Below are 15,789 nucleotides of genomic sequence, written 5' to 3' on the forward strand. Positions count from 1 at the left end.
CTTGCACCTTTGGGCAAAAGGGATTTCAGACAATTCTACAGCTGAAATTTTTAGCCTTTCCTCCCCATGTACACCAGTAAGCCTTGAAAGCTAATGTCCCTGTTGCAAATTCACTTGCATTAATATTTGTATTTTAAATGCAAAACATTTATTTATATTGGACATAGAACACATTCATTAGTTCAGCAATCAACAGGTGAGCAAAAAAACATATTTATTTTAACAGGAAACCAACACAATGGCCAAGAACACAAAAACCAGGCGGCATGTGACAGGTTGTCAGGACCTGATCAGGAAAGGTTTGTCCACGTCAGTGCAAGGACAAAGAGTGAGGGCAAAAACCCACATGTAGAGGGTTCTAATCAACCATGCCAAATGAGCATCAGATGGGGCTGATAAGAACCTTTGTGCGTCTCTTGCGTGTCACCGGACTAGCCCAGGACTGCCTTGGTGTCACAATCCTGAAAAAAAATGTGCGGTGCAGTATGATGCAATACATACAATTTATTAATAATAATGAGCAGGAGTTCTCAAAAAAAATGACAGTGTGTTAGTACAGTATTGTCGAGTCTCCTCACTGGGTGAGTTTTCTCGCCAAATTGAAAACAAAGAGATAGAGGCTGACACACATGACTCCCTTATCAAAGGCAATTTTCATACTTTTTATAGTTGACTCATATTGCCATTTGGTTGCTTAATCTGTGAGTCATTTGGTTTCAATTGATAAATGTTTGAAATGTCACACGTTTGACTGACATCTTTTTCGTTGCTTCTTGTCTTGGTGGCTTCCTTTCTGCCTGATCTTCTCAGATCTTAAACGTGCCATATTAAACCGTGGCAACTGTAGATTAGTGAGTATTAAAAACAAACCACAGAATACCTAAAACAGCAGGCATACAGACAATTTCAGACAGTGAATCAGTCAATGTGTCCCTTGAGGGCTGACACATCCAACTTTTTTTCTCTCACTGCCCTCTGCTGGTGAAGGTGCAAAGATGCATTTTGATTACATTGGTGCAGTGAATTGCTGCTGAATTACTACAGCAGTATGATGATCTTATAAATTGCATTGTGTATCATAAATTATATATATATATATATATATATATATATATATATATATATATATATATATATATATATATATATATATATATATATATATATATATATATATATATATATATATAATTGTTAATGACTTTCTGCTAGCTGCAAAATATGCTCTTTGCAAATAATTGGCAGTAAACTGAAATCAATGTAAATAATACTGCAGAACAGCTTTGATAGCCAGCAGTATTTCGTTTTTTTTAGCTTGGGTCAATAAAAAAAGAGGCATTCCTAACAATGAGGAATTGATACATTTGTAACTCTCTGTGGATAGAAAGTATTCAGGAAGCCTTAATGAAGTCATTGAGGGTAATGAAGTTAGTGATGGTTAAAAACATTTTTAAATTGTAAAAAACTTGTTAAAAATGACCTGTCCAATCATTTCATAAAATGTGCTCAGACTTTTTCATTTTGGGTAGAGTTTGTGTAGTTTGTGTAGTTAGTGGTCATCACAACTGAGTACTACTTTATTTCATAGTTGGGATGGTTTGGGTTCAGCTGCACATAGGCAAAGATAAGCGCTCAGCAAATACGGAAACTCCTCCAGTACTACTGAAACAATAGGAAAGTGAGATCTGCCTACCATAGTTAGAATTGTCAAAATATTGACTGGTAGTGTTTTAGGTCATTGCCATCTTAGTCACCTGATCCTTCTAACGAAAAACCAGCAATTGCAGATGAAACACATTAGCCACATCAGCTCCAATTTTGTCTGTGGTTGAAGTGTTTTATTTATTTATATTTGATAGCTATTGACTCAGCGTTGCAGGAGCAGGAGCCTAGTTTCATAATTAGACATCCAAAGATAACCTCTGTTTGACCCTAGCCTAAGGCTGTAAAGCAATAGCTTTTACATCAGGAATATAGTACTGACGGACACAGGAGACTTTAGATAATTTTGTAAACTTTGACCTCAGACCTATAATGGCCTCAGTCTCAAGAATATGTGGGCTACGTTGGGGGGTTGTGCACCAAGGTCAAGGATGATGTATGATGTCTTCCCAATGGCTGATCTATATTCATCTGGTTTTGTCCCTTATAAGCAATGTCAAGGCAAGTCCATAATGTGTGTGCCTTCAAGAGCATCAGAATGAATCCGCCCAGAACACAAAACCAATGAGGGTATTTATTGGGAATCTATTGCTAATTAATGCATTTTTGTGTGTGTCCTTGAAACATGGTTGCAGTTTTGTATCAAGCAGTACCATATAAGCACTACAAACTGACCTATAATCATCATCAATTCAAGTGTTATCTGTTAAAACCTAAAATGTAAGACTTAAAAATCTGGAAAACAATTTGTGCTATTCGAATTAATCAAGCACACATTTTAGACCAAATTACTCTGAAATTATCATAATGACAGTGTCAAATATATTTGCTATATTACTGTTGGTTGGTGTTTAGCAGTATGTGAACCTGTAGCATATGGTATGTGAGCATTAACTCTTTTAATCTGGGTTTTTTTTTTTACTAAAATTACTCAAAAACTGCATCATTATAAAAAAGGGTAACATTGCACTTTTTAAGGTAATTTCATTAAATCAGTCTTTTACTAAAAATATGAATTGACTTGCATTTCTGTTCAAATGAAAATCTATCCAACCATGTACTGAATGTATTACTTGCAGTGGATACAAATGTTTTCATTCTTATTTAGTGGGTACTTCAATACTGTCATGACAGCAAGGAAGGGGAGGACCCGGGTGCAGGTGCTTCAAGAAAAAGGTTTATTGAATTTACAGGACAAATCATCATACAGGGCTCTATTTTGGGGATGGGGAAATGGGGAAAGGAAAGGCTCACTCGCCTGGGGGACACTCCACATCTGAAAAATGCAATGCAACACCATTAACACACCAAGACCCCTGAGTGACAAATCTCAGACTGGACCGGTTGGTGTGGACCACACCAGGACTTCCCTGTGGCCGCACGTCAGGAATTCACAGGGAAGCCTGCGGCCGCTCCAACAGGCGGACAACCCTGTTAAAACAGGGTAAAACGGCACATGCACACACCTTAGACAACTCGTACGCTCACTCATACCACACACACACAGTGACAGATGGATAAAACCATTCCTGGAACACTGGTGCAGGTACTGGTCTAGGCAATCAGGAAGGGACGGGGCCCACCATACGCTGGACACCAGGAAGGATCATTACAAATGCATCAGAAGGGCATTGTCAGGATCCGGTCCGAAATGGGGGTTACTCCGGTCCGGATCAGGATCCGGACCGGAGTTTAATTGTTGTCCTGTGTAATGTTCCCTAATCGTTTTCACCTGTGTTAATTGTGTAAAGCTGCCCTGTTCGTTTCTGTCCGCTGTCAGGTCTTTGAAGTTATGTTCTATGTTCACCAGTGTCTTCGTCTCGGATGTCTCCCCTGTCCTGTGATTCACCAATTAAACCCCTGTTCCGTGATGTCAGGTGAAAGCGTCCTCCATTCCTCGTCATTCCTCGTCACTCCTCGTCCTCCTCTACGTTCACCCGCCGCGTCATGCCCGCATGGACATGACAGGCATATGATAATAAATCACAGATTTTAAAAATATTACTGTATTTTCATGCCATTCAAAGTTTCTAATCTAAGATCTAATAGATGCCATATTATTTATCAGATTGCAAACTAATGCCTCCAAATTGACTTTTAAATGACAAAGTCCATCTCCTCTGTCCATGCATCAACCCCCGACTCCCACCCCCACCTTCACCACTAACCCACGCCCCTCCCTGTCCTGGCTCCCCTGTTACATTTGCATGCGAAAAGCCTCTTATGTGTGAATTAGCAGGGGTGCTCATTAGGGACAGTATGGGGGCTGTGCTGTGGAGCAGATTGTGGACCTATGACTGTTGGGGCTGGTCAGAGTATGGATGGCCAGTGGAGTGATCTGGGAGGTATTCCTAAATACCAGTAGATTTTAGGCATTTGCGACACTGTGTGAGGAAGCACTTTGGAGTTTTCACACAGCCATGGCTTCCTAGAGAGTCCACAGTACAAGGGAATGAAGGACAACAAATTTGTCGACGGTAAATACATTTTTATTTCTGTGTTGGGAAAAGAACTGAACTTGTGGTTTATTATTTGCCCGGATCTGTCTAATTGTTATATGGTGAGGAAATGACTCGGTGCCGTGCTGCAGCCAGAAACGGTGTTTCCGCTTGTCTGTGCACTAGCCTCTCTCTGAGAAGAAAGAGGAGGGAGGAGGTGAGGGTGGCCAGCAGCCACATTGTTCGGCCACAGTGAAAATAAGGCTATCAGTCCCCCCCAACCCCCCCATCACCGCCATTGGACCTCGAGCCGAGCCATGACCCCAGGGCTTGAACTCTGGGGTCATGTGACCAGGCTGTAAACTGACCAGCGGGCCAGGCTGGGAGGCAGCTCAGTGAGAGTCAGCCTCTGCGGGGAGGTGGAGAAGGACACAGGGAGGAGAGAAAGTAGGAGAGAAAGAGACATGAGGCCTAACCTTTTCCTGAGGAGGATACACGAGTGAATGGCTGCCAGGCAGACTGGGAGAAGCATGAAATGGATGCATGGGAAGGTAAGATGGATAAAAAAAACAGGATGTAGGGAAGAGCGAAGGATGTGCAGTTTTTCTTACTCCTGATGGCAGAAATGCTAATGCTGGCTAATGCTAATACTGTGACACTCCTGTAGGGAATTTTTTATGTTTTTCTCTTAAGATTTGGTATTTATTCAGCAGATAAGGACAAACAAATTATGTTGTATATTTTATATAACAGGGGGCGTCTAGGAAACACACTTAAAAGCATGCCTGGGCCCTTTAAATATGCATACAGATTTTTTTGGCAATAATTAAATAGCCCCAAAACAGGGCTTGTTCTTTCTTCTCAACCAATGTGGAGACTAGCAGATAAATTCTGGATTATTTACACCTAAATATATATATATATATTTTAATGAATTCTGTGGTCACAGAACTCGCCAGAACAGAAAGCGTGGGCAGGTTTATTTTATGGTATTTGTGGCTTTGGGTGACATGTGATGTGGAGCCCTTTGGCCCATCTGGAAAAGGTTTTGTGTGCTTGGGAGGCTGGGAGGTTCATGTGATAGAGAAGGGGGTCAGCATGGAGATCCACTCTACACCCCCATCAGCCACCCCCGCTGGCGTCACTGTAGCCCAAAACCCAACATTTAAATTGCTGTCTTTCCTTCATTTGCTGCTGAACTTTGCCGTCTTGGTTCTTTGTACCTTGCCAGCACCAGTTGATTTAATTGAAATGGAAGCTATTCTAGATAACACAAATCTATGTCTGCCCAATCTATATCTTATGATTAGTCTTTGCGTTTTGAATTTAGTATGAATAATTTTGCCCACAACACACACTATCAAACACAGCATATAACACTTATAATACTGTTTGTACATTTTATTTGTTGAATATGAAATTCTGTTCAAATTCTGTAACTGAAAGCAAAATGCAGTCTTTTCCATTTTATTTAAGCAACTCGACGCTACAGTTTGGGTGAAGCAGAAAAGAAAGCATACATTACCTTTTTAAAGTAAAATTGAATGGAGGTGTGGCCACATATTTGTAATCCATTTGCAATAAGCCTTTAATCCACAACCAGGTCTTGGAAAAACCACTACAAATGTACACCTACTTTAGGCTTTTGTTTAGATGTTGCACATAATTTGGCCACCTTTTTTCACAAAATAAATACTTAAGAGTTCATTTAATGGACCAAACGTGATATTACTGTACTGTACAGTTGCTTAGGCATTCTGTAAATTATATTAATTTGATACTTGTCAAAATGCAACATGACTAATGTACTTTCATGTGATATTGAGGATGGCGTTTAAATAAAATGTCCACAAATCAAAGTAGATAGGAAATATCTTTTAGAGGATGGAGCGCAACATTTGTCATATCAACGTAAACAAACGTAGTGACAGATTTGCACAGAATTAGCACCTGGCCAAAGTGTAATTACTAAATGCTAATGCCCCTGCTTGTAATGAAGGATGACCATAAGCTCTGAGTACACAATTGGGAGGAAGCCTGGATGGAGCAGTAGGGGGGTCCTTATTCGTTATGTTCCAGGAAGGGCATTTTGCACACTAAGATGTGCAAAATGAAACACGATTACCATAACACTAGAGTGAGTGAATGGACCAGTCAAAGAGGCACGGCAGGTATGAGATGTTAGCTTGCGGGTGATGGGGTGTGACTGACAACAGCACTGTATGCCTTAGGTGTAGGAAAGGGAGAGGATGTAGAGGGCATTTATCAGAGGGTGGGATTAAGGGACAAGGAATGTCAAGAAGGACAAGAATAACAGGAGGAGAGAAGGAACAGTGGAAAAGTACAGCAGAGGAACCCTCCCCCATGTTTTCCTTTCCTCTCTCAGATGGTGATTGTGATACAGAACGTAAGACAAAAACCTCCCCATCACTGGTCACGCTGTTCACCTCACAAACCCATCCTCTGCACAGAACACATGTATGATGTCATCTTCATGTAATACTCTGCAATTTCTCGTCCGTATTTTCCTGCATTCAAAATATTTGAATTAAGTCACATTGATTATCTGATGTCAGCCTGTATGTTTTGCCTGTTTTATTTTAATAGGGAAGAGCTGTGCACATGAGATGGGTCCTCTCATCAGCTCTGTTTAAAAATGCTTGACTTCATTTCCTGGTTGTGTTGAAGTTTGGAGTGAAACCAAAGCCTGACCCCAGGGTAACAATGCAAGCTTTAATGAGCCCAACGGGGGGTCTGAGGACTGGCAGGGGGAGGGGGGTGACGTGAGTAGTGTCCTTGGGTAAAATGAAGAGTTCAAGACGAGGGTGATATTTCCAGTTTTGTGATAGACAAGCCGACATACCTGCTCTACAAGAAGATCCAATAAAAAATGCGTAGTAAGCAGACTCGGGTGCAACAACACAAGCTTTTCCAGCGCTCACTTTCGAAATGAAACTGTATTCATCACGTATTCTATATAGTTCAAATTACAAATATGTTTTAAATGGGCTAGGATATAGTAAGCCTATAGGTTTTTACACTAATAAAGGAATACAGTCCATTTTAGATGCCAACACTGTTAGTATTTGAATATATCTTGGGTGGTAGTAGCCTAGTGGGTAACACACTCGCCTATGAACCAGAAGACCCGGGTTCAAATCAAAAGACACTTAACCCTGAGTTGCTCCAGGGTTACAGGGACAGGGACTGTCCCTGTAACTACTGATTGTAAGTCGCTCTGGATAAGGGCGTCTGATAAATGCTGTAAATGTAAATATCTTGATAATCTGTATATTTGCCATCTGCGTGATGGAAACTTGTGCTTGCATTCAATTTTGTTCCGTTTCCTCTTGAGCCAGAGCTTGGCAATTAGCTTTAGCTTGACCTGCCATTAGTGTAATAGACGTAGCAACTGTTGCCATGCTGTTTTTTCAGAGGTCCATATGAGACGAAGGAGGGGCCAGTGACGTGACACTTTGAGATCAAGTGTGTGAAGGTGCGAACTCAGGGCCTAATATAGTGGCCATGCACTTGAAAGTGAGGGTGACAAATTTGAGCAATCAAAGTGGCCATGGTGTGAATTAAGGAAGCCAAGCCTGGCTGCAATCTATTCTTGTTCAATGAAGCCAGGCATTTCACATAGGCAAGTCAATAATGCATGGTTTCAGATGCATCCCCTAAATCTTTACATGTGCTATGGGCTGCAGACAAATTGTCAAATTAACAGGAAGGAGCCTGATGTGTGCAACATTACGGGGCTCTCAGCTTGACAGTGAAGTGAAGAAATGTGTGTGAGGATCAGTTTTAATAGATGCTTATGCTATATACTACTTGTAGTATAGTATAGTGAAACATTTATTCAATCTGTATTAGGAATGGGCTTATCATTTGTATTACTGGTTATGGACACAAATAATTTAATTGATCAAACACATTAATTATGTCTATTCCTCCCAGATAGTTTAAATAACATTGCTCATTCATTGCCTAATCAAGCCGAAAACATGGAATGGACAAGAAGGATATTGTCCCGATTTGTTTGCTAATAAATAACCTACGGTGTGCAGGGGTATACTGAAAAACATCTTGAAAGTCTTACTTTCTGCTTCGCTCAGCGTAGTCACCACACCTATTGTCATTCAGCTCCCTGCTGTGACAGTACAGTATGGGAACCCTATAGGCTCTCAAAGACAATACCATTTAGATGATAATTTATAATGCTTTTAGAACACACCCATTGCCCATTTAGCATATGTGTGAGATGTGCTTTACTCCATGCCTTTGAACTCCATGTCCAAACCCATTTTTTAATTTATAAAGGGATTAGAAAGCTCAAGTAATAATTAAACTTGACAAGAAAATAACCCCAATAAATATGCCAGCTTTGTGTATGGCTAGTCATTTTGGCACCAGAACAACAAGGAATTTAAGGGCTCTATGGGCTAACAATGGTTATGTATTCACAGTTTCTCTTTGCATCTGCTAGAGAAAAGGCACAGGTTCAGTTTTCAAAAATCAATCAAAGTGGAAAGGGGCTATAAATAGCACTGCATACATCCAGAAACCATCTGACAGACATTTTGTGACTTATCTTTTCCAGCGATTTTAGAGAAAATGAGTTAGCGTGGTAGCCTCCACGTCTTGTCCAAGAACATCTTCTGGTTGTCCTCCATGAGCCTTAAGAGTATTTGGAGCATGAGATGGATGTGTTCTAGAATTAGTACAATTTCATAAAATAAAATGAAATCAAACAATCTGTCTAAATAAGGGCATTTATTCCTTATGGCCTGCTTTCAGCCCATTGTTGAGTGGCTGCAAGTCCAAAATGCAGAAAAACTTTTCAGTTTACGCTGTTTTCTTGTAGGCAGGCCCTAAAAGAGAAATGGTGAGGCCATGACCCTGGTTTTATGACTTGAACTCCTGTTTAATGATGCACAGACTCACCATCTGACAGTGTTGAGGAATAACACCATACAAGTTAAATGGATTACTTACTGGTTGAATTTTAACACAGTGACGTTTTTGTATACATGCTTATTTTATTTGTTAAGTTTTTTTTGACAGACAAACACAAGTAAAATATCGCACCTCAGCCTTGCCTATGCCTTTTCACGGTAGGGGTGTTCTCCCTTTCTGGGCAATTTAACATAACAGCTGTTGAATACTTTAGGCAACTTTCCTGGAAAAATGGTTTTGCATATTGAAATTAAAGTGTTTTTTTTTCTTCACAGTAGTGCAATTCATCTAATTACTATTCTTATTAACTATTTTTGCTGTCTTCAAATGCTCAAATAAGGCCCTTTGTCCTTACTAAACAAATGGTAAATCTGAGCTATATGTTACACTGCACTGAAAAAACAGAGCAGAGGAAGGGCAGGACTGTTAAGTGATATCATTATTAGGAATTTAAGACACTTTGGGGGATGTGCTCTGTGTTCTTGAGCTGTTCAAGTCTCTTCTGGACTTAACCCCTTGAGTTAAGTCCAGCATGAAGTAAGCATGCGGATTCCAGCCTGTCACCACCTTTGCAAAGCCAAGTCATTCACTGTAACTATGGTATCAGCCCATCTGGTCAAGTTTTTTATTTTTTTAACCCAGAAAGAGGTAGCTATGTGTTTGTGATAGCACATTTATGTAGATAGGTGCCACAAAGTCCTGAGACAGCACAGCAGACAAAGGTTAGGCTAACAAAGAGCTCAATAATCGTCTCTGTGTTAGACCAAATAAAGCTTAAAAGTGTTGCACTGTTCTCATTTGCATTTAGATATTCACCACCATATTTCTTGTTCCTGAAATTTTTAGAAAAATGTTGACATCTTAACATACTAGCATATATATACACATATATACATACTATCACGTTAGGTCCCTTTAACAAACATAGGATTAACAATAATGTGATCAAAAAGCTATGAAGCCTGTAACATTTGAATGTTCTGAAAACTGTAACTTTTCAGCTGAAATTTAATAATACAAGAATAACTGAGATGAAGTATAGAAGTGGTAATACTACATTATACGGCAACTGTATTCATCAAAAGTAGTGTTGCAACGTAAGAGAGTTCACTTTAACTTAGCAGTTAAAAAGATATTTGCTTGAACTTTATGAATAATTCATTCTGCCATAATTCTGCCATCTTGATTATGTGTATGTGTGTGGAAAAGCTATGACTGAGCTATGAATCGCAGTGTAAATGTATGTGTTGAATTCCCTTCTGCCCCTGTTTTGGTCTCCCTCAGATGACCAGGGTGATCAGCGCTCCTGTCTTATCTGTGGAGATCGCGCCACAGGTTTGCACTATGGCATCATCTCATGCGAGGGCTGCAAGGGCTTCTTCAAGCGCAGTATCTGCAACAAGCGGGTGTACCGCTGCAGCCGCGACAAAAACTGCGAGATGTCGCGCAAGCAGCGTAACCGCTGCCAGTATTGCCGCCTGCTCAAGTGCCTGCAGATGGGCATGAACCGCAAAGGTGAGTGCCATCATTGTTGAACAGAGGAGCTTAGAACTGCATTCCTGTTTTTTTTTTTTTAGAGCTTTGTGTTTAGTTTTCAGCACTGGCCTTGTTGGAGAAATGGAAATAGCTATACAAGTTTCCAAAACACAGCAAAACCTGTCGATCAGAGCTGGTCAAGGTGTCTGACCTATCCAGCTGGTCCTTCTGGTTGACAGTCATGATCTGGTTATTTAACAAGGCTAATCTTTATATAACTGAGCTTCATTACAGTATACTACAGCTTTTAATACCATGACAATCAACACGTAGATATATATAAAACTGGGCTTGTGAGTGCCAAGCACGTCTGTGGCTGAACACCGGTCTTGCAGAACCAGTAGGGCTGGTCTATGGAGGTATGGTCAATACTTCACCAGTGTGGTCTTTAGGCTCATGAGTGAGGAATATGTTGTAGCGTTCACCAAATGACGAGCCACAAGGACAAGGACTTTCGGCCACAGTCACGCCAGAACCTTACAACATGCACACGAACACGTACTGGCCCTATAAACAGCACCACAAACACACACCAATCTGACTACACTATAACCATGAACCCAAACATGCTACAATGTTTTCCTTAATGTAATGTAGGCCAGCACAGCATCACTTTTAAGACAAATACAAGGCAATCAGTTTTCAAATCAACAAAACGTACAGCGTGTGACAGAAACGCAGCAAAGTGCTTTGTTGGTTGGACATTGCCCCCAAGTGGTCAACATCTTCAAACTGCATCACAGAGATTTCTACCTTTTCCATTTCTGTGTTATATCATTCCTATGGACATAGTAACAGAATGTAATATAATAACATGTGTGTCCCATAAACACAATAAATTATTTTCTTTCACAGCAATCAGAGAGGATGGGATGCCAGGTGGAAGGAATAAAAGTATTGGCCCTGTACAGGTAAATACTATAGTCAATAGCATTTCATCCTAGAAGGTTGTGCATGTTCTAAGAAAACCAATACAAAAACCAATAGTGTGACCTTTTCTCGGGGCACAACCTTGGTTTCACCCACATAAAAATGTTTTATTTATGCTGAAAATGACTTAGGGCCTGATTCCATTTGCCCTGAAGCATTTGTTAGTGCACAACCAGTTATGCATTGGTTTGAACTAAGCCCTCTAACCTGATAATACCACATGGATTAAACCCCATGGATTATGGATTACTTGATAACCATGATTGCAGTTTCTTTAAAAAGTGCTTAATGCCATTTGAAGCCAGTAAGATGAGAACTAATAAATTATTAAAGTAAAAAAAAGGTATTCAGTGATAATCAAGACAAATTTGTTACATCTCTTTTCCACATCAATGTCTCATGATTAGATATCTGATGAAGAGATTGAGCGGATTATGTCAGGGCAGGAATTCAAGGATGATGCCAACATGCCAGAGCACACTTGGGGCAACAATGGTGACAGCAGTGACCACAGTTCCCCAGGCAATGGCATCTCTGAGGGTAATCAGCCATCACCTGCATCCACTTTGTCATCCAGGTGAGGTTTTCATAAAATGTGGGCACGTAAGATTCCTTTTTAGTGTTCTTTTTTCAGTTTGACGTAGAAGGTGATTGTGCAAGGTTATATGAATCTCCTGCAAACTTACAGCCGCTCCCTAGAGCTGAACGGATACACTACCGCTCTGAGAGACCAGTACATCAGCTCAGCCATGACCACGCATTACCAGTTCCTGCCTCACCTCTTCAGCTATGCCACCCAGCCGCAGTCGTACGTGCTTATCTCACAGCTGGTTGCAGCAGAAGAGCTGGCACCACTGAGCACCCCCATGATGATTGAAGAAGGGTAAACAGCTTTTCGTTATTTGCTCAGTGAGTGACCCAATAGGGTCATGTTTGCTAACAGAACACATTATTAGGTGCACAAACCTTTCAGAAACACTGAAAAGACATTCCGTTATGGTCTCTGTCTGTTGTCCACCTACTACTCTTTTCATCAACAGCCATATACTTTCCAAAGTTTGACCAAAGCATCATCAAAAGCAGCACCTGGGTGGTAGTAGCCTAGCGGGCAACACACTTGCCTATGAACCAGAAGACCCAGGTTCAAATCCCACTTACTAGCATTGTGTCCCTGAGCAAGACACTTAACCCTTAAGTTGCTCCAGGGGCGGGACTGTCCCTGTAACTACTGATTGTAAGTCGCTCAGGATAAGGGCGTCTGGTAAATGCTGTGAATCAAAAGCTACAGTCAGAAACTGATCACTGATGAGGCACAGGAAGATGCCCAACGCACTAGCTGACCTACTTTTGCATAAGGTATACCTTTAATTAAGGTATGTCTAATAAAGCAGTTAAAAAAAGTGCTTATTATTCACAGATAGCTAATTTTTCAAGACCCAACAAACAAGAACAATGCTTTATGTTTCAGAGCCTTGTGTTTGAGACCTCGTACTGGATATATAATCATTTTATGATCCTTTTTCAGATACAGGGTGACACAAGTGGAGCTCTTCGCACTGCTCTGCCGGCTGGCAGACGAGCTGCTCTTCAGACAGATCTCTTGGATCAAGAAGCTGCCATTCTTCTGTGAACTCACTATCGAAGACTACACCTGCCTCCTCAGCGCTAACTGGCAGGAGCTCATCCTGTTATCCTGCCTAACAGTCTACAGTGCACAGGTACTGGGAGACCTGGCCGATGTCACTGCGAAGTACACACCATCTGATGAAGAGCTGCAGGGGTGAGTCTTAGAATGGCAGCTATGTTAACAGAGAATAATTCTCGCCTTTTTATCAGCAGCCGAGAGCCGAGATTATGGCTGGCGGAGAATCACGTTTATAGAGTTACTTCTATAATTATATAAAGATAGTAAGTTAGAAAGTAAAGATATTAAGTAATTTCCTTGTGGTCTAAAAGCTACTCTATAGCCTAAAATCAGGCAATCACGAACACTCCCTTCATTAAATATAATAGATAGAGAGACCTATTATACCTAACAGTCACCAGCATAAGAATAATTGTTTTTATCTCAGCAGTACAGAATGTCCCAGAACATGGGTTTCCAACCTCAGTAATCCCTATTTAACAGACTAAGGTCATAGGTTCAGGAATATCCATTTCACTTTTGAGATATTACTCAATGACCATTTAATTTGATCTTGTAATTAAAGAACTGCAGTTGGATCATAAATAAACTTTCAATTTTCCATTATGAAACAAAAGCATGTACTCTAGGAAGGTATGAACTTCATAATTAATTTATAACCTTAATAATAAGCATGTATTGTTGAACTGGGGCTCATTCATAAGATAAACTAAATAAAAAGTCCATGTTGTATTTTTGTGTATGAACCTCCTGGAATTTCATGGATTGTTCTTTGGGATAGGTTCAGTGAGGATGGCATGGATGTCATGGAGAAGCTCATTTACCTGTTCCGCAAGTTTCACCAGCTGAAGATTAGCAATGAAGAGTATGCCTGCATGAAAGCCATCAACTTCCTCAACCAAGGTATCCAAACCAGACTCCTGAACTATTTCCCAGCCTGCCCTCCCAGAATGCATTGTCACTGTGAATGATTGATCAATTACCTAAAGCTCATTCAGGTAGGTTTGGAATGAAGACAATGCATCAGGAACACCCCTACTGAGACATTTAATCTATTCTAAGATTACTTAGCTCCATAGACTAAACACATTTTTGAATGGAGAACTTCATACATTTTAGTCAAGGTAGGAGCAGGCTTAATCCATGAAGGTGAAACTGGCCCTAGAGTTATGCCGAAACTTTAACTGGGCACCTTTTTTCCTGTAGATGTCCGAGGCCTCACCAACGTGTCTCAGCTGGAGCAGCTGAATAAGCGTTACTGGTATGTTTGCCAGGATTACACCGAGTTTAAGTACCCGCACCAGCCCAAACGCTTCCACGAGATCATGATGTGTCTGCCTGAAATCCGATGCATTGCAGGTGATTCACCTGATTAATTCTTGTCTTTATTCATTTATGAGTTATACGTGCATATTTTTTTCTTTCTCTATTAAATACATCTGTTTGTGTATTCTTTCTGCATTTCAGGCAAGTTAGTGAATGTTCCTTTGGAGCAACTCCCCCTGCTGTTCAAAGCAGTATTGCACTCGTGTAAGTCCAGCCTGAATGGCTACAGGACAGGGTCATGCCCTGGTGTTACAAAGGACACTGCTCTTGCTAACTAAGATCCTGATGTCCTGCCATGTCCTGTTGTCTTCACACACACATGCAGACACACTCACATACAGACACACACACATACATACATGCATCCACACACAATGCAATGAAAAAATGGGCTGTGTGAATAAGGGTGGTGGAACAATAACACCTTGTGAATGTCACATGCAGCTGTTTTTACTTTTGTTTCATATATATTTATTACCTGACAGAGCTGAATGTATACCAACCCACACAGTGCATCTACAAATGCACAAAAAATGGTTGGAGTTTACAAGTGTGTATCCTATTGTTGAATGTGTTGGTGTTGCCACTATTTTTTTGTCTTTTTTTCAGGTAGGGGCAGATTAATATGAGATTGTAATGAAATACTACCTCAGGACTGTAAATGCTATTTCATGTCCCTTCTATGTGATTTTGTGGAAGTGTTTGCTATACATTTGAACAATAGAGCACAGAAGATAACGTCTATTCTCTATTAATGCACAGTCACAGTTCTGAAATGGTTTATAATAATCTGCTGACATGGTTATTATTTTGTTACAATCACAGGGTGGGGACTGAGGTCTTGTTTTTATTATGTTATTGTTTTTTTTTTTCATTTTTAGCAGGCAAAAGTTTTATGCAAACTTGATTAAAAGTAAGGGGCTGCCTCATGCCTCACTACTTGACAAAAAAAAGGCTGCAACTGCGGTTCTAATAAAGACACGCAGAGGATAAGATAAATCTACCACCATTTGCTGAAAGTTTGAAGTGGACAATGTGAATGTAAGATGTCTGTCAAAATATAGACTAACCTTTCATAAGACACCGATGAAGTGATTAGCAGAAGTCTTTGAAGTCTTAAAGATTAATTAATGATTCTTCTGAGAAAAAAAACCCATTGCGTAGTTACTCTGTTAAAAACTCCTGCTCTTTGCACACTTAACCATAGAACTGTACACAACCGCAGACGACTGTCCTGTCTCATACACTGCTAGACACGTGTCTTTCTGTCATGTAAGTCAGATGCACAGTGTCCAT

At 40.4% G+C, this 15,789-nt stretch overlaps 1 protein-coding gene across 1 annotated transcript; it reads left to right on the forward strand.

Annotated features, from left to right (window-relative positions):
* Window positions 1-4,524: 4,524 nt before the first annotated feature.
* Window positions 4,525-14,970, forward strand: nr6a1a (nuclear receptor subfamily 6, group A, member 1a). The gene is made up of 9 exons (XM_028996764.1): window positions 4,525-4,651; window positions 10,341-10,571; window positions 11,448-11,503; window positions 11,930-12,099; window positions 12,211-12,405; window positions 13,048-13,302; window positions 13,949-14,070; window positions 14,374-14,526; window positions 14,635-14,970. The coding sequence occupies exons 1-9, from the start codon at window positions 4,636-4,638 to the stop codon at window positions 14,769-14,771; spliced, it is 1,335 nt and encodes a 444-aa protein (XP_028852597.1). The 5' UTR covers window positions 4,525-4,635; the 3' UTR covers window positions 14,772-14,970.
* The last annotated feature ends 819 nt before the right edge of the window (window positions 14,971-15,789 follow it).

The sequence above is a fragment of the Denticeps clupeoides genome, chromosome 11 (assembly GCF_900700375.1).
Source record: "Denticeps clupeoides chromosome 11, fDenClu1.1, whole genome shotgun sequence".
Lineage (NCBI taxonomy): Eukaryota > Metazoa > Chordata > Actinopteri > Clupeiformes > Denticipitidae > Denticeps > Denticeps clupeoides.